Genomic DNA, 20,107 nt, shown 5'->3' on the forward strand with positions numbered 1-20,107 from the left:
TTGAATAGAACTACGGATGCTTGTAAATCAGATTGGATCGATTTTGAGCCAAAAAATCATCCACTCCAAAGATTAAAGTAACTTATGGTTTAGTTTGATTTAGTTTAGATTATTTTCTTGAAGAAATTACGATCTAATCAAATCCAATAAAATGTTGTTTGTATTGGATTGAATGATTTAATTTTTACTGACAAGTCCTTACATAATTATACTACTAGATTCATATATAGTGGTTATTTTCAAAAAATAGAATATACAAACAAAACACAAAAATAATGTGAAATATGAAAGTTGAAATGCATAAAATACATAAAATTTGAAAGAGTTAGTACTCACAATTTGGAAGAGTATTTCTTAAAGCCATGAAAATTCACTCAGGTGCTTTTGATTGATATGAATGTCTCGTCGATGAAAGGACAAAATTTAAAAAATATGAAAGTTGAAACGTATAAAATGTAGAGTTGATGTGTGAAACGCAAAATAATATATATGTATTAAAATATATATATTGATTCGATTTGCATCTTTAGTTTTGAAAACATCATTTGAAATTCAATCTAATTGATCTGGTTATTCAAAAATGGTAAAAATAAAATCAATTTTAATTGATTTTTATTTTATTTTTTTGGATTGGTTTGCAATATTTTTATTAGATGGGATCTAAACACCCCTAAATAGAATCACCATAGTAAGTGAAATTCTCTCTGCATGTTATCAATAGTTTTTTAATATCTACAAGGAGAAAATAATATATATATATATATTACATTTTGTCCTAGAGTCATATCTTAGGAGTCCACTTCAATTGAAATATCTCATGCTTATTCAGTTCACCCCAAGGGGATAAACGTGAGACATATGATCCCTATATAGGTCACAAGGATTGTGTGACCATAATTGCCTAACTATTTTTTCGGCCTAAACTTGCATATATAAAGAGGTCCTAGGTTTGAAATAAACTCTAACTCTCATAATCTACTATGTTTCTCTCAAACATTGACTTAAATGTTAGAATATTTGTAGGTACTCTAGTGTTGCTCTATTTGTTGTCTCCTTTTTACCAAATTTGAATCAGACCTCCACTACTGAATCGAGTCCATGTTATTTCCACCAAACACATTTTTTTGTTATGTCTCAGTGCCAGTTAAATAAAAAGACCTTAAGTAGGCTTGAATCCCTTTAATAAAGTTTTAGGTTCATAGGCTGCCTAAATTAAATGTTAATGCCATACATCAAGTTATTTCTAATTGAATATCAGTATAACAAAAAACTTTAACCCATTACATAAAAATTAAACACAAAAAATATTAACATCTAACTCACCAACATAATTATTTAATAATTAAGATATTTTGTATTAACACTCAAAAACCTCAATCAATCTGGCGATATACTACTACTAGGAAATAAAAGAAGGGCACCTGAGATGAAAAATTGAGATACAAAGGCAAATACAAATGCATTAAGTCAAAGAAACGAAATTGAGTTTTGCAATGGCATAGTGTTAGGGATAATAATAAAGAAAAGATTGGCAACAACAACAAGGCACTGCACCGATCATGAGTATTGTAAGAGTTTATGTAACCCTTTCTTCCTTCCACTCCTCTGCCATCATGTGTATCGGTTCACTGCCATTAATGGGGACCCCAAAGTTCACAACTTTCAGAGATCTCCATCAATATATCACTCACCAGGCATGGATTTTTTTATTTATTTTTTTATTCCAGCTTTTACTTATATTGTTATTTTCTTTGGCGGTTCTGGATCATGTTATGTGATTAAATTTTGCACCTTGATTTTTTGTTTGTGTGTCTTTGAATCTATGGGTTCGTTGTCGGATTGTTGCTGGGATTGTGGGTATCTAATAATCAACATAAAGGTTCTGTTTTTCATGTTAATTACTTGATTTTATTTTCTTTCAGAAAAAGAAAATTGTTTCGATTCTCTGTTGTTCCATTTTTCTTTCTCTTGTTTTGAATAATGAGTCTTAATATATTTTGGGCATATATGGGTTTGTGTTAATATATCTGTCATATGTTACTTATGGCATTGTTGAATTTTTGGTATTTGATCATCATATGGTTGTGAAGAGAATACAGCAGTGAAACTTATCGGAAGTTTCTTATGTTCTTCCTTATCATTGTGTTGTAAAGGTTTAGCCTCTGTGGACATGAATTCTTTGTCTACTCTAGTTTATTGCATCAGTTTGATTGTCCCGTTGGAGAACTTCTACACCTCCTCCTCCTTCTCCCCTTTCTGGTCTTCCTTGGTAACCAGCTAGTCTAGACAAAGACTCCTAGAATTTCACTTATTTTGCAACTCAATTTTGAACTTTAAAATCCAAGAGTACATATTCTGCGCTGAATTTATGGTTTGAATGATTGCATTGTTGTAGCTGATGGGTTACTACCACCTGATCGACATTAGTTTCTGAATTTCATTCTTTTTATATTTTCAAGGCTCGGTAAGAAAAGTTAATCAAATGGAGAATGGTCTGATTAGAAGAGGTAGACAAAGATTGATTTTTTTAAATCTGAATGGATTTTCAGTTTTTGACAGAGTACAATGGCCTCACTTGATCCATATAATCTAACACATCAAAAGTGGGATAAGGCTTGGTGATTGTTGTGTAGTTTTAATGTTTCTATGGATTTGAAGAGGGCTAAAGACAGGGTGACGACCCAACAGTGAGTGAGACCTAAAACAAACTTTGAGAGAGGCTTTTTAACTTATAATGAGAAAATTGTACATTGGGTCTTGCCAAAACATGCTGCCCTTTTGCTTTATAAAAACTAATAGCAAATATTTTTTTATTAGTGGCCTAAAGCTTGAGCTGTAATATCCCTACCCTGACTAAAGAGTCCATAAAGCAAGTAAATGTTGATGGCTCTTCTACCTTGAGCATGGATAGTAAAAGGCAAATAACTGAATTAAGTGATTCTAACTAGTTTTGATATGAGAAGTTCATGTCATGTGATAATCACAGAGAGTCAATTATGTGGAAATGAATTTTTTTTACTTGTCAAAACAACTTTGTTGATGCATTTTGTAGTAGTTTTTTCTAGTTGGGGAGTGGTAAGATTCGTGACTATGGGAATAAAAATTTGTCTTACCCTTTTAAGTTTAAACCAACCAATTGATACTGAAGGACAATGTATTGTTTTTTACACATTTTCTAATTTTTTAGTGTTTGTTTTCCTAGTTGGTGGTGTCTAGTATATTTAGTTTGTTGAAACTCCTACTATTTTTCGTTTTAGGTAAATTGTGGAACAAGATAATAGGGTGCCAGATTATGTGAATTTAAACTACATAGTAGTTGCTTTAATTTTTTCTATGAAAACATCTGGGCTACATAACAACAGTAGTAGCTATTCTCCTCTACTATACTTCTTTTAACAAAGATTAGCCTTGGATCTCCATCATGAAGTATGCAATATCCATTTCTCAACCAATAAGGTTCTTTAGTGTATGCATTTTCAATTATATGTGCATAGGCATTTTGACATTATTGGATGCTGGCATTTTTAAATAGCACCATTAATCACATTGCAATGTTGAAGTTGATAAGATCTTGAACCAACATTGAATGCTGAATTGATGATGTCAATTATTTTTAGGAAACGCAGAACATAAGAGACTTGATTTTTAAATTCCTAGCGAGGATATTTAATTTTCGAAGTTCTCTATGGTTTAATTTATTTATTTATTTATTTATATCACCCGTGATTAGGATTTCGGCTCTGTATTGGTTATTTGCAAATTATGTAGTGCATGCTAATATATTTTAATTGAGTACATTTTTTACCCCTAGGATCTTTGTTGTTATTAATAATTGTCCTCCTGATTTGTTATTATTTTAATTACTAGATTGCGGTTTCCCCTCTTTTCAGCCTTTTGAATTCAAAATGGAAGAAAAGTCTACATCATGCAATGTGTGTGACACATGGTGCTCATTTTCATTGTATGTGCATATTGAACAAGTGGCAGCAACAGCGGTGTGGGAATTGATGACTTTATTGATAAAACCTATAAGGGAAAGCGAACCAGTAAGTGCTCTCCTAAGACAGCGTTTGGTTCTCTGCTCTGTTGAGTACCGCATGCAATTGTAGGCAACACGCAAGTTGTGAGGTAAGTACCGTCTGCATTGTATCTTCAAATCATAACATTCTTTTTCTGGGAATGTAGAAAGTGAAACTACTTTTAGGGTTTTTTAGTCTTGTGAAGACATTGAATTGCTTTTAAATGTGAGAGAGGCCCAATCTCGTGGGCGATCTGGTGACACTCCCAAAGGTTTGAACAATTTTGGTGATGATAGATTTTCAAATTTACTTGAGAAACATAAAGAACAAAAAGTCCATGGTGAAGCGTCTCATGCATCAGCATATCTGAGTGCCAATTTGGGGATCGATTAATCGAAACGGTGATCCTGAATTCCTGATAGGAAATATTCATTGTAGATCGGCTTCGGATGATAATTTTCCTGTGGTTGCTGGTATTCATTTTCATGAAGCTGACTGCAATCACCGTGATTCTCAAAACTCGGCTGAATAACCTTCAATAACAAGAGTCATTATTCCAAACAGATCAGATCAATCAGATGTTTTTTTCATTTTAATGATTTTTATGATAGTGCGATCTCGGTGAAGGCGCATAATTTATAATTTTTTTAACTGTGATAAATATCTCCTTGGTGAAATTTTCTAGCAATCAGAATTGATTCCATTTATTTATTTCAGGGAGTACCTTCCTAGTTCCCCAGCGAACAAAGGGAGTCATCATTAGCAAAAGCAGCACTGTCCAGGTTAGGTTGTTGAGCAGATGATGTTTATAGCTGTGCTACTTGGGTTGGGGTGATCCAAATTTGAGTTGTATTGAATCTGAACATCATTCATACTGCAAGAACACCAGTGTCCAAGAATCTTGTCAAATTTAGTTGGCAAATCGAACGGGTGCCTCAAACATAATGGGTGATGTGGTACGTGGTATTTCCTCTTTATCTATTTCATGCTATCCACTAGTAATTGTAAATTTTGTGGATTAAGATTATCTGTTCTTTCATTTGAGATGGATCAAGGATTTCTTAATTGCTTGAGGGAATCCTCAGCATGATACATTATATACACATAATTTACAATCTCTAATATTAAGAAACTAGGAAAATAAGGAAACTAGGAAATTAGGAAAACAATACAAGTCAATGCCTAATTATTTAAAAAAAGATATGCAGCCAAATATACAGCCACTATTTAGAAAATACTTTCCAACACTCTCCCTCGAGTTAGAGCATACAAATCATATGTACTAAACTTGTTAAAAGTGAAGAGGTTGCAAGGACCTTGAAGAGACTTTGTAAGGATATTTGCAAGCTTATCACTAGAATTAACAAATTTAATAGTGATTTCCTAGGAGGAACTTTTCCCTGATAAAGTGACAATCAATTTCTATATGCTTGGTCTTCTCATGAAAGAAGGGATTTGACACAATATGTAAAGTTGCTTTTATTATAATAAATCAGCTCTTATGATCAATATTTTCATATTTTAACTCACAAATGGCTATTTTACCTACACATGTCCACAAGTGTCCATTGCTCGGCACTGGACCTCTATAGTGGACCAAGTGACCATGTTTTGTTTCTTACTTTTCCAGGACACAAGGTTAACACTAACAAAAACATGGTAGACTGCCATTCATTTGGAAAACCGGCCCAATCTGCATCAAAGTACCCCCACAATTTGAGTGTTTCCTTTGCCTTTGTATAACAACCCTTGACTCAGAACATTATTAGTGTATTGCAAGATTCATATTAAAGTATTCTGTTTAGACCCCCCGTCAACTATAAATATGGTCAACCCAAAGCTTATAAAGGGTTAGACAATCCTTACCTCATGAGCTAGCTGTTGGAGTTAAGTCAAGCCTAGCCCAAATTCAAAATGGTACTAGAGCCTATCGTAGACCTGATTTTGGGCCACCTTCAACTCTCCAACAATGAATCTGACCCCTTGGATTTCCTAATGCTATTAACTTAGCCCTGCGGCTTTCCTAGTGCAATATAAAAAGAAGTCCTACAATTTCCACATTCTAAGATGCCCAATTCTAGGCGCAAGGGGAGTGTGTTGAGATCTCACATTGACTGTAGATATGGTCAAAATAGAGCTTATAAAGACTTGGGAAATCCTCATCTCATGAATTAGCTTTTAGGATTGAGTTAGATCCAAACCAAATTCAAGAGGGTATTTGAGCCTATCAGAGATTTGATTTTATGTCACCTTCAACTGTCCAAATACCCGGTTTTGTGGCTTTCCAGTGCAATATAGACAAAAAAATTATGGCCCCATGACTTTCCTAGTGCAATCTACCTTGTTTATGATTTTCTCAGTGCAATACAAAAAATTAGTCCTATAAATCTCCATGCTCCATATGTCCACTCCTGGGTGTGAGGGAAGTGGGTTGAGATCTCACACTAACTATAGATATGACCAAAGTAGAGCTTATAAAGGCTTAGACAATCTTCACCTCATGAGCTAGCTTTTGGGGTTGAGTTAAGCCTAGCCCAAATTCAAGACATTTCAGTGATCAAGATCAACACTTGGACATTTCATGAATTGACTCACCACATTAACTGAAAAGGAAATATCCAGTTTGGTTATAGTAAGATAGTTTAGTTTCCCAACTAAATCCTTGTACCTACCAGGATCTAAATAAGGCTCCCCCTAATATGGTAATAATTTACAGTTCAAATCCATTAGAGTGTCAACAAGTTTACAAACCAAGCTTGACTCCTCCTAAGCAATGAACCTAGGTGGTTTCTTTATTTATATATTTGTTCTTTAAGCTCACCATGTAAGAAGAATGTTTTGCTAATACAATGGTCAATACTCAATAACTACCATGGTAAGAGAAAGCCGGACAAAAAGTAATCGTAGCTATGGGAGAAAATGTATTACTGTAACCAAGACTGTTTGAATCATTCATTGTACGTACTCCTTTGTAACTAGGCAAGCTTAAGACAGTCAATTTGACCCTTTGGTTTATAGCGTATATACCCATTGATACCCTACAATTCTTTCTCTAGAGCAAGAGAAACTAAGTCCCATGTGCCACTATGTTCAAGAGGAATCACCACATCAATCGTGCTTGCCCCCTGCCTGAACAAGAAAGGGTCTCAGTAGTTTTAGACTTTTAGCAAGCTTAATCTAAGTGGTTGAGGGGCTTTTGCCATGTTTAATGTTTGAGCCTGCAGAAATACATTGCCGGGTAGGGTGACCTCAGTTTCTTAAACAGCATTTGTCTTACACTGAAAGGGGGCATGTACTCGGAAATGATTTTTGCCCAACGTTCTCACACTTTATGGAGGAAGGTGGGTTTGCTCCATTCCTATGGTTGAGCAAATTAGGAAATGTTGCTATATGAAATGTCTAAAATACTTATTTGTGCTATGTTATCGAAAAACAATTGTTGTATCAATGTATTGTTCACAATTCTCGACCACCATTGGCCTCTATCCGCCACCACCAGTTGCCAAAATTCACCCATCTTGTTCCTATTGATGATTATCAATGGCGGATGACTTCAGTCATTGTCACTGATTGCCAGAATTTGACTATTCTAAGCTAGTGACAGTGGGTGAGGGTGACTATGGCCACCACTGCTGGTCACTGAAATCCTGCCACTTTTTGCACATGTTAATAATTAATGATGACCTGCAACTTCATGTGAGTGTATAACTCCTTTCTGTTTTTTAATTACCTAGTGTTAACTATAGTAGCTAAACTCTAGTCAGGTATAACTGTCTTAGTCAATCAGTTGTAACTAACTTCTAACTGAGTCTCTGTAGTATAAATAGGTTCTGTAAAAAGAGACTCGATACCTTTTGTATACTCTCATTTTCATAATAAACAAGTTCAGTTTCTGTTAACATAGTATCAGAGCTCTCTGATCAATTTTCATGGCTTCCATCAACAATCAACGAAGATCTGATCTGTGCGATTCCATTACAGTCACATCCTCAGCATGAAAACAATTACTCTTCCTCGATTTCAGCATCTGCTCCAGCTACATTTTCTCATCAGATCTCTGAAAAGCTCGATGATAAGAATTTTTTGCTGTGGTGTCAGCAAATTGAGCCAGTTATCAAGGCTCACAATCTCTTTCAATTTGTTGTTTCTCCTCAATTCCATCAGGATTTCTCACTGAAGAGGATCACAATCTTTCTGTTAACACTTTAGCCCATGCCTAAGATTAATGATGGTTGGTGACTTTGACCATTGTTGCCAATCACCAGATTCAGGCTCCTGTGCAGTTGCTGGAGATTTACAGCTGCCTGGTGAGTTCAGCTACCCCCATGGGTCATTGATTACCAAAACTCAACTAACTCTTTCTGCTGTTAGCAATTGGAATCATTCCCACTTCCCAGAAATAGACTTCCCAGGCATGCTGTTGGGAATTTTTGAATTTATTTTAACTAAATCTACTTTAGAATGAACAAATAATGCAACAATACACAACACATAAGTCCTTGTGCATTCTGGGTGTCTAGGGATTGCTTTGAACTTTGAAGTTCTCAATTCTTTTAGAAGTTGAAATCTTGTATGCTAGTTGCTGTTATTAGCTTTGAATAACATAAAAAGAATAGCTTTAAGTGAATAGAGTTTAAACTAAGCGCTCCTAAAGGGTGTGGAGATACCCAAGGCAAGGATCTAAGAATGAGCTAATAATGCCACAATACACATAATGCCTTGTACATTCTGGATGTCTAGGGATTGCTATGAAGTTTACAGTTATCACTTATCAGATGTTGAAATCTTGTATGTTTGTGGCCAATTGCTAGATTTGAGTGACATAAAAGGAATAGTTTTAGATTCTAAATTAAAAGTCAAGAGAATATGGAATCTTTTACTGATTAGTGTCATGGTAAACTGAAGATGTAAACATTGGCTGTTTCTATAGAATTGTGTCATAGATTAGGAAGGTAGAGAATGGTGATGCTAGAAAATTTGGCAGAATAAAACTTTTCGGTAAATTGAAGATGTAAGCAGAAACTGCTTTATTCTATACATTAACATGCTCCAAGCTACTTATGTGGGTAGAGTTCAATAAACATGAGCTAGTTCTAGTTTTTGTTTTTGTATCTCAGTATGCATTTTGGCTTTCGGTCCTAGTAAGCTTAGGCTTTTTCGATGTTTATTTACCTTTGTTTCTTTGTTTTTTTTTCCATTAGATATTTTCAATTCTGGCTATACAAGACATGTATGACAGGACAAATATTAGTGTGAGAACTCCAAGAGACGAGATTGAGTATGTTTCTATAGGCATAGGATTACATCAAGGCTCATCCTGAAGTCCTTAATTTTTTAATCCAGTCTTGGATGTTCTTACTAGGGACATACAAAAGATCATCATCCTTAATTGCATCTTTTTTGTGGATGATATAGTTTTGATTGAGGAATCAAGGGTAGCAGTTAACTTTAAACTTGAAGTTTGAAGACAAACTTTGGAAATAAAGGATTTTTGTTCAAGAGTAAGACAAATTATATGCATTGAAATTTTTGCAAGAAACAAGAATGACTTTGAAGTAAAAGTGGGAGATTTCATACCACAATTTTCTAACTAGATATTTGGGATCAATACTACAAAATGATGAGGAAATTATGCATCAAGGGTTATTTGTAATCCTAAAGTAATTACCAAACTCAAAGGTCAGTTTTATCATATTGCTATATGTCTAACTATACTCTAATGTAGTGAATTTTGAGCTTTAAATTGACAGCAAGAGAAATGGTCAGAGTAGCAGAAATGAGAATGTTAAGAAGAATGTGTGGCCACACAAAGGACAAGATACAAAATTACTTTATAAGGAAAAATTAGTGTAGCACGTTTTGACACATAAATAAGGCCATGGGAGGCACTAGTGAGAAAAGTCTCTTGCATGGTTTATAGTTTTGTGAAAAGGAGGAGAGAAACCAAGAAGGAAAGTGGAGGAAGTTTTTGTTAGGCATGAATCAGAACTGCCTTTAGAAATGCCCAAACAGACCTTAAAGGTCTATTTTAGGAGAAAGGGCAAAGGTGTTAATTAGGGGCTTTTATAAATAAGCCACTAGGGGCAGTGTGAAGGGATATTCATTCTAATTGTTGTTGTTGGCTGGGAAACCAGTGTGAAAGGAGAATGCTTGTTTGGGGTACCTTGTGCAGTTGGTTCTGTTACAGAGTTCTTGCTTAATACAAACAGATTCTTTCTTTCTCTCTTATCACTCTCTACGTGCTTCTGAGACATTTTGTGGGAATCAATCCTTGTGTTGAAAGTAGCAAACTGGACTGGTCATTGAACTGGTCAAGGTACCGGTTCAAGGTTCATTGGTTCAACCGTAATTGAATTGTGGTTGAACCGGTTTTAATAAAATAATATTAATATTTAAATAATACATTAAATAGTATTAAATAAATATAATATCATAACATTATAACACTAAAGACTGAAATAAAATGTTATTTCTTAGATTCTTAACATTTAAAGTACACATAAAAATCTAAATAAAAAATATCATAATACTTAACTTTAAATTTTAATAAAATACAACAATGTTTATTAACAATAACAAGTTTATATTTAGATTTAAAATAATAAATTCTATAACATAATATTATAAGAAATCAAGATATAAAAAAATTGTAAATTAATATAAATGAGTAAATTATATGCATGTTTTAGAAGAAAAATTAATTGATAAAATAATTTATACTCACTTGTAATTCTTATTAAATGTGTTTTTATTTATGTTTAAATATTTTATATCAAAATTAAAATATATATATATATATATATATATATATATATATATATATATATATATATATTTGAAACAGTACCAGTTCAAACCGGTTTTCAGTACCGGTTCTTGACTGGTTTTATACCGGTTCTGGAATCCTCTGGTTTTTTAGAGTCTCCGGACCGGTCACCTGACCGTTTCCCAGTTGAACCAGCCGGTCCGGTCTGGCTTTAACAACCTTGGTTTAGAGCCTTCTCCCCCCTTTGTTGCTCCCCTAGTAGATCTTGCTGTAGTATCATTAGGTTATACTAATAGCATTATAATGTGTTAAAAGAGGTATAGATACCACATAAGATTTTGTTTATTTTTTGTTTCAATGAATTTATATAGCTTTTTTGGCTTCCAATTGATAACAGGTTACAGTTTGTGATATCTGTGGGGATCAAGGATTTGAAGAGTATCTTGCTATTTGTAACAAGTGTCCTGATGGGGCAGAACACATGTAAATATTTTATTATCTTGTATCATTGTATTTTTGTTTTGGTAGCCTCTCATTTTATGGGGAAGTGAAATGATATGGTTTTATTTTCATTCATCAACCAGTTATTGTAATGATGAAAAGTTGGAAAAAGTGCCAGATGGTGATTGGTGGACCTGCGAAGACTGCAGGAAGTCACCAGGTATAAGATCTAGATCTTACTCATCAGCTAACAAGCATGGTGTCCATTCTTTGGAAAAAGACAAGGTTATCAAAATGAGTGGCAAACCCTGCCACAACACTCTACTGTATAGGGACTTCTCATGCAAGACTTTTAAAAATGGAAAAGCAAAAGCAACCAAAGATTTTACTTCTAAGCTCCAAATTTCTTTCAATTGTCAAATGAAAGCTTAAGTTCCTTATGCTTATAGTGATAAGAGATGTGAAAACACCTTAGAAGTGAGTTAGATAGAAAAAGAAAGGCTCTTGAAACAAGATCCAAATTCCTCAAAACATGCAAACCAACCAACAAATCTCTACTAAGTAGGGAGTCCCTATTCAAAAAATTGGGGAAGGCAAATCCCTACTTCTTAAAGATTTGTTGGTTGGTTTGCACGCTTTGGGGAATTTGGATCTTGATTCAAGAGCCTTTCTTTTTCTATCTATCTCAAATTCTAAGGTGTTTTCACATCTCTTATCGCTATAAAAGTAAGGAACTTTAACTTTCTTTGACAATTGCAAGAAATTTGGAGCTCAAGTAAAATCTTTGATTGCCTTAGCTTTTCCACTTTTAAAAGTCTTGCATAAGAAGTCCCTATGCAGTAGAGTGTTGTGGCTGGGGTTCAGCACTCATTTTGATAACCCTGTCTTTTTCTAAAGACTGGACACCATGCCTGTTAGCTGATGAATGTGATGCAATCTTCCTATGGTTCTTAGTAAAAACCTAAGTTACTCTCTTATTTTAGGTAATGAATTACCAACATTGGGCTCACAAACCGAGATAGAACATGCTCAATGTAAGACATGTGAAACAATACTGAAGTTTTTCTGTTTTGGTTGTTAAATTGAGATAAATATTGTTAAGCTTCAAGGTTTCTGTGCAGGCTCTCCTCTATTGAATTCAGAATTTAATGGACAGCTGACAAATCGGGAGGTTGAGAAAAATGTAGCTATTCATGATACTAGAAAGAGGAAAAATCTTGGATTGCTGTCCAAATCTGTGTCATTTGATAATGCTAGCTCAGTGAAATTAAATGGCAAATGCTCTGAAGTTATTGCAGCAAATGACTCGGCATACACACCTGTGTCAAATCCTCTTAAGGTATTGGCATGCATGAAATTACTTTCCTCTCTGTATTTGACCCACAAACATATGATAAGTATTTTCCTTTTCCATCACTTGCTAATAATATTGATTTGAAGTTAGTAGTACTTGAAAATACTATACAATTTTAATTTTCTACAATCTTATTTACAATATGAGTTAGATGTTGATCGGTGATGACATTAGTATCTTATAATGATGGGTAACCAATTGTTGAGCTTATTGGGCCAGCAGTTATAGGCTAACAAATAAAGAAGAGGAGTGTGGGGGTCAAGAATGGGAGGCCAGGCTGAAATAGGAGGGGTTCTATTCTCAGGAAGAGTGTTATTTTCTAGTTTATTTCTGTCCAATCCGTTGTTATATTTAAGTTTGTCTATACATCCTAAGCTACGTTGTATTGAATATCCATCATCCTTTGTGAGAGAGTTTTCTTAATACCAATACCAGTTACCTCCTACTTTTCTAGTCTTTGCTTAGGTCCTATCACATGACTTCTATTTCTCTATTTGAAAATATAATAGATATTGTTGCACGATTAATATTTACATAATCAGTCAATTTATCAAACTCGAGTGAAAAAAAACCCTGTTTTCAGCTTTGAGAGTGACAATGACATAGCAAGTTGTAATAAGAATTTGGATATATATGTGAATGGAATAAAGCCTATTTCACCATGCAAAACAATTAGCGCTAACACATGCTTACTTAATTGCAGCGTCAAAAGAATAGAGATATGGTTGGAGTTCGTGAAATTGGTGAATCTGATGCTATGGATACAAGGTCTTCAGGTGACAGAATTTTGTTAGGTGGAGGAGATAATTTCAATTCTGGTTGTTCTGATTCGAGACAATCCCTTGATGGGAAAAAGGTAACACCTGAATCTGTTCCAGAAGATGGCCCCTGTATGTCTGTTGAGAATGTGGGTGACAATCCTAGCAAAGATGTGAAAAGTAAGATGCCAATGGAAGAGAATAACAATGCTGACAATGGTAAGCTGCATGGCAAGCGTCCAATGGACGAGAAAAACGATGCTGACAGACTAGAATCCTCTCTTTCACCTGCAAGCTCTGAGGACCTGCGTGATTGGGAAGGTTTAGAAACTTTGAGCACTTTGCTGTGGCTTAGGAAAATTAGCGGTCCTTTTGTGTACACTGGCTCACAGTGATATTTATCATTTCCAGTAGTACATACTCCATAGAACATTCAACTGTAGGATGGAGCATGGCTTGTTTGTCTTTGTTTTTGCCGGATTTCCTTTATTCTACTTGTTGTCCTTTTCCTTGGTACATAATTTCAGTGAAAGAGTTTAAACGAGTCTTACTCAATTAATATCAGTTGCTAATTAATTTATTTTTGCAGAAAATATTGTCAGTTAGTAATCAGCATGCTATTAGATTTTCTAAAAATATTATGGGTTTTGATCTCCCAATGTGCAGCTGATGTACCAACAAGTTGTTGATTGAGTGGGCATTGGACTTGTTCCACTTAAACAGATTTTCTAAGAATATTGCCAGTTATGATTAATAATTTTTTAATAATTAATGATTTTTGATTAATTTATAATTAATTTAATAATTCAATTAATTAGAATTATTTGTTAATATCCCTTAGAAGGACTAAAATTATCCATTTATAAGATTATGGAGTGATTTTTTTTTATGAAATGGATTTTGTAAAATTAATTTTGTTTAAAATTAAATTTGAAGTTATGTAATTTATATTTGTATATTTTTAATATAAAATTAAATTAGAAGTAAAATTCAATATAAAGATTACTCAATTATTTTAATTGATAATAATTCTGAATTTAGAATTAATTCTAAAATCTTTCTTGACGTGAACCAAATATATAAATTGGAACATTTGTCAGTAATTTTTGTCGTGACGCAGCTAAGGCTTCAATTCTCAGTATGGTCTTCAATAAGACTTTTTATGTATAATAAACGAATTAAAAGCTGCTTTGAAATCTGAATACAATCTGTAACCACCAGGTACCAGCCCCATCACTCCCTAATTTATTTAGTTCTTTATATAAAATGTGAGGTATTATTAATGTTGGAATGAAATGTTTTTGCTGAAAAGTTTCGTGGGTTGCTGAGTAAGGTAAAGAATTGATGGAACAACTGGGGGAGATTAATGGTGGCTTATGATGGGTTTTGGGGTTTTCATGGTTTAAGGTGCTCAGTTCATTTTCTGATAACTAAAACAAATGTATTTTTCTTAAACTTGAAAATATAAAGAATTAATTTTACAAAATAAAAACAAATATTTGTTTTAACTAGACAATGAGTATACTTAGTTAAATGATTTTTTTTTTCTAGATCTAGGACCACAAATATCAATTAAAGTGTGATTGTCACTTATAAAAGAAAATTTTACAAAAAAAAATATCAAACACAAGTTCTCGTATTAAATAAATTATTTTTATACATATGAATGGTGTTAGGCCTTATATCAATGCATTGACCCTATAGTTTATACTTGTAAATGATTTGCTGGGTAAAAGATGGATCCACGACAGCTATTGTAATAGAAAATAGGAAATTATGTATATTCTTAATCGGAATAAAAAAAAATAGTGCATAGTGGCACTGGAAAATTAATGTGACCCAGTTAATCTGACCACTGTGTTTCACTTTAAAGAAAAGAAAATCCCCAAAGAAAACCCACAAGCCTCTAATATTACTATTCTAATTTCAATCTTCTGAAACCACGTGCTGGATAAAATACTCAATTCACTCGGGTTTGAAATTCAAATCATAAATTAGATAGAAGAATAATAAACTAAGTAATCATTGTCACTGTGAGTATCCATCAATTTAATTTTTTTATATTATAAAAATATCATTTTAATCTTAAAATTATGTCATTTTAATTCTGATTTTTTTTTTATCAATATAGGAACTAAAATGACTATCATTTGATAACATTGAGACTATAATATTTTATCCGTTAGTGTTTTTAGATATTAAAATAATAAAATTACATTTTATAATTTCCAATATTAAAAGTGACCAATATTTATAATTTCATAAACAAATTTTATATGAGTATTCTAGATAAACAAATAAAATCTCATATATAATAAATCATACGTTAAATTTTCACTCATTTTCTTAGAATGAGATAAACATAAGCTTTTTTAAACCTAAAGACACTCTCCCTTAAATTAGAGTAACATTTTCTCACTCCTAAAAATTTAGAAGGCAAAAAGAGACAAAGAATATCATAATCTCATTTGAAATTGAAAACCAATCCCACTTAACCATACTTAATCTACTTTAACACGTAATGAAGCACAACAATTGCACTTTTATTGGTTAGTAAGATATGGGCATTCTCAAAGCTGGGCCTCCGTGTGCTTGATTCTTCTCACAGGAATCGTAATTTATAGCTATTTTCTGTGGCAATATATTTTATTGTACTATCCAGGGTCCACAAAATACACGTGGCATCCTACCTGACACTTTGAGATATGTGTTAACTCTTCGCGTCAGTCTTGAAACAGGAACACAAACACTCAATCTTTAGGAGCTGAGCTCCCTAACTAACAGGTTATTTCTAACCTTTCATTATTTGAATATATTTGAATTTTCTTATCTCTTTAGCATATATTCAATTATTTACAAACAACCTATTATATATAAGGTACAATTAACTACTAGCTTTTATCTTTAAGCTACGTATTATCTCTAACATTATCTATAAGTTATCGACTCTTATCTATTAGTCGGGAATTATTTGTAAAGGCTGTAATAGCCCCTACAAACAAGGACCCACAACTCCACTCCTCTCTTATAAATTTCAAGTTCCATCGAACCTTCAACACATCTTACACACACTAACACACGAGCAAACACACCTGTGCACATCTCTCTTTATCGCTCATTCGAGCTTACATTTACGCATATGCATACTTTATCTCTTAACTCATATACCTACTTGAGCATCAGAATCCTTTGTTTTGTAGGTTCCCCCTTCTATCCACTTAACAAAGGTCATTCTCAATGTCGACGTGCGAAGTCCAGGAGTCCACTTTAGCCACGTCCATCCAGACGTGTGCCAACTCCGGATTTCGCCAAATTAGGGTCGTGGTAAAACATACCCTGCAGTCTCTTGTCAACTCTCTCTTGTTCATCCATGGTTAGTACTCAGTCGGGCCTCAGACGCGAGATCCCTTTTGAAGGCTCCAATCCTCCACCAGTAGCTATGACAGACACAAATAATCTTCAACAACTCCAAAATCACATTGCAGAGATGGAGCGACGCCATGAGGAGAAGATGAGAAAGCTTAAGGTTGACCATGAATGGCCGGAGGCTTGTATCAGGCGACCCCGGGATGATGAACTCTTCGCTCAGACATTACCTGAGCACACCCAAGAGGAATCACACCCCTAACGCACAGTCAACACTCCAGATGACTTAAGTCTCTTTCACATGCACTGTCTAGCAGGACAAACTACTCGTCAGCATCCCTTCGTCAACCGCGTTATGGAGGCTGACATATCCTTGGGGTAGAAACCACTGAACCTGGAGCGGTATGATGGGACTACAAATCCATATTAGCATCTGGATGCCTTCCTGACTCAGACAAATCTATATACCAATGACGATGCGATTCTTTGTCGTGTCTTCCCAACTCCCTCAAAGGGGCTACATTGACCTAGTACAATGGACTCCCACCAAGATACATAGATAGCTTCGACACCCTCGTCGAACGCTTTAGTGCGCAGTATGCAACCAACAGATCTCACCACATGACCTCGAGCACCTTGGCCAGTCTGCGACTAGCAGACGACGAATCTCTCAGAAAATTCATGGACAAATTTGGGCACACTGCCGTCCAGATTCAAAATCTTAACCCAGAGGTAGCATTGTATTCCATGTTCCTCGCCCTACAGCCAAACAAGTTTGAGTACAATATGTGCAAAAAATCCTCTAATAGCATGGACGAGTTACGCGAATGAGCCAAATGCTACATTCAGATGGAAGAAATATCCAGATTCAGTAACGAAGTCAGACAAGTCGGACAGAAGCGCGATAAGCGAGAAGGAAACACCAAGATCGACTTACACAAGCCAGGCAAGAGGCACAAGCCAGACAAGCGCCAACTTCTTCCAAAAGGGTCCATGTACGAGCGTTACACACCCCTGATGGCCAATCACACTATAATTTTAGAGGAAGCTTTCAACTTGGAGGTACCTATTAGGCTACCCCTAATGAAACCTCCTAGGTCGGGGTTAGACGCTAAATACCAATTACCAGACCAAGAAGCTACGATGCTACACAAACTCGCAACTTGTCCATGGATAAGTTTCCAATAGATATCAGACCAAGGAAACAGTGTTGCTTAAGTACTACCACATTGCCAAAACTCTCATCGATAATTATGAAAGTTTCAAAATGTACTACATACCCAGGAAGAGCAACTCTAGAGCAGACCTGCTCTCCAAGCTAGCCAACACCAAAAAGGTCGAGCATCTTAATACTATCATCCAATAGATGTTCCAAACTCCCACCATAGACACTGAAGAAGTTATGGCTGGAGAAGAAGAGGAACCGGACTGGATGACTCCCTATAGGAATTTCCTAATCCGAGGGGTGTTTCCATTAGACAAGAATGAAGCCCGACACCTAAAACAGAAGGTCAGCTATTACATCATCCTCGATGGCAAGTTATTCAAAAGAGGGTTAACAACACCCTTCTTAAAATTCCTGAACAACCAACAAGTAAGTTACGTCATGAGAGAAACTCAATGAAGGAATTTGTAGTCTCCATACAAAAGGACACTCATTTGCAACAAAGGTGGTGCATGTCGGCTACTACTGACCAACACTGAGTGTCGAGGCCCTTGACTCCACAAAGAAATGCAAACAATGCCAAGAGTTTGCAGACATTCCACGCACCCCTCCTGACAATCTCCACAGTTTGAGCTCCCCTTGGCCTTTTATCATGTGGGGAATGGACATACTGAGACCATTGCCAAAGGCATCAGGAGTAGTCAAATACTTACTAGTCGTTATCAACTACTTCACCAAGTGGATAAAAGCAAGACCAGTGTGGGAAATTACGACCATTGAGGTGGAGAAATTCACTTGGAAACACCTCATATATAGGTACAACCTCTCATATGCTATTGTCATGGACAATGACATTCAATTCAAAGCTCAGACTTACGAAGATTTGCTAACAAAGCTAGGCATTAAGCACTTAGTCACCTCTATTGAACATCCTCAAATCAATGGTTAGGCAGAGGCAGCTAACGGAGTCATCATCAGGGCCCTGCGTACTAGACTCGACAAGTCTAAGGGTTTATGGAAAGAAGAGCTCCCCAATATACTCTGGGCTTATCATTGTTCACCCCAAACAACAATCAAAGAGACTCTTTACCGACTCACATATGGCACAGATGCCACGATCCCCATTGAAGTCGGGGAACCATTGACAAGGAGACTATTGTTCCAGCAACAACAAAATGAAGAAAGCATAAAGGTAGAACTTGAAACAATAGACAAAGTCCAAGAAATGGCAAGGATTAGGGAAGAAGCCACTAAACTCTGAGCAGCAAGGAGATACAATACAAAGGTTTAATCATGAGCCTTTCAACCTGGTGACCTTGTATAGCGAATCCGAGGTGAAGCCAAAAAAGATCCCCGAGCAGGAAAGCTTGGCCTCAACTGGGAAGGCCCATTCAGGGTCATAACAAGCCTAGACAATGAAGCCTACAGACTATAAGAACTGGATGGCAAAGAAATTCCAAGAACATGGAATACCACCCACCTGAAGTTATACTTCAGTTGACCTAAATGCAAACCCAATGTTTTACTCTTTTTCCTACTCAAGTCTTTTGTCCCAAAAATAGAAAAATTAGGGTTTTGGGTTGAGAGGTTTTAACGAGGCACACCTAGGATAACGAAGGCAATTTGAACTCAATCAAATACATTGCATAAGAACACTATAACCCTTCCTTTTCATAATTTTCTTAATAAGACAAGAACATCCATAATCATATCTCCAATTAAAACCCAAGGATCGCCCTTGGTAAGCCCTCTTTCTAGCATTACTTATCCAGTATGTGTCAACCACAACGAGTAACATGTATGCAAGAGCATGCTAGTAAGTCTCCAATACATGCCACCCACGACGAGTGACATGTATACAAGAGGTGACCTTACGTCTCCAGTACATGCGACCCACGACGAGTGACATGTATGCAAGAGCACGCCACTACGTCTCCAGTACATGTCACCCACGGCGAGTGACATGTATGCAAGAGCACGATTCCCAAAACCCAGGTCGGATAATTCCCTGGTCGATCCTCGAAAGAGCTCGCAAAACCTAAGAATCGCCCTTGGTGAGTCCTACTAATTCATGCCACTATGTCTCCAATACATGCCACCCACAGCGAGTGACATGTATGCAAAAGCACGCCACTATGTTTCCAGCGAGTGTCAACCCTTTACGTCAATCTTGGAACAGGAACACGGACACTCAACCTTTAACAACTGGGCTCCCTAACTAGCAGATTATCTCTAATC

At 35.4% G+C, this 20,107-nt stretch overlaps 1 protein-coding gene across 2 annotated transcripts; it reads left to right on the forward strand.

Annotated features, from left to right (window-relative positions):
• The first annotated feature begins 1,735 nt into the window (after positions 1–1,735).
• On the forward strand, positions 1,736–13,897 carry LOC114392251 (bromodomain adjacent to zinc finger domain protein 1A-like). 2 transcript variants are annotated; one of them, XM_028353302.1, is made up of 7 exons: positions 1,738–4,128; positions 4,737–4,975; positions 11,183–11,268; positions 11,370–11,446; positions 12,210–12,260; positions 12,348–12,565; positions 13,284–13,897. In XM_028353302.1, exons 2-7 carry the CDS (start codon positions 4,964–4,966, stop codon positions 13,731–13,733), a joined length of 894 nt encoding a protein of 297 aa, XP_028209103.1. In that variant the 5' UTR covers positions 1,738–4,128; positions 4,737–4,963; the 3' UTR covers positions 13,734–13,897. The 2 variants fall into 2 exon arrangements, with proteins under 2 accessions (XP_028209104.1, XP_028209103.1); XM_028353303.1 differs by lacking the exon at positions 12,210–12,260 and having other exon boundaries at positions 1,736–4,128.
• The last annotated feature ends 6,210 nt before the right edge of the window (positions 13,898–20,107 follow it).

This window comes from Glycine soja, chromosome 17, assembly GCF_004193775.1.
Source record: "Glycine soja cultivar W05 chromosome 17, ASM419377v2, whole genome shotgun sequence".
NCBI lineage: Eukaryota > Viridiplantae > Streptophyta > Magnoliopsida > Fabales > Fabaceae > Glycine > Glycine soja.

Coding starts and splice junctions, on each gene's coding strand:
- LOC114392251 (XM_028353302.1), top strand. Junction 11,269..11,369: donor CCTGATGGGGCAGAACACAT/GTAAATATTTTA, acceptor TTCATCAACCAG/TTATTGTAATGATGAAAAGT. Junction 11,447..12,209: donor AGACTGCAGGAAGTCACCAG/GTATAAGATCTA, acceptor CTCTTATTTTAG/GTAATGAATTACCAACATTG.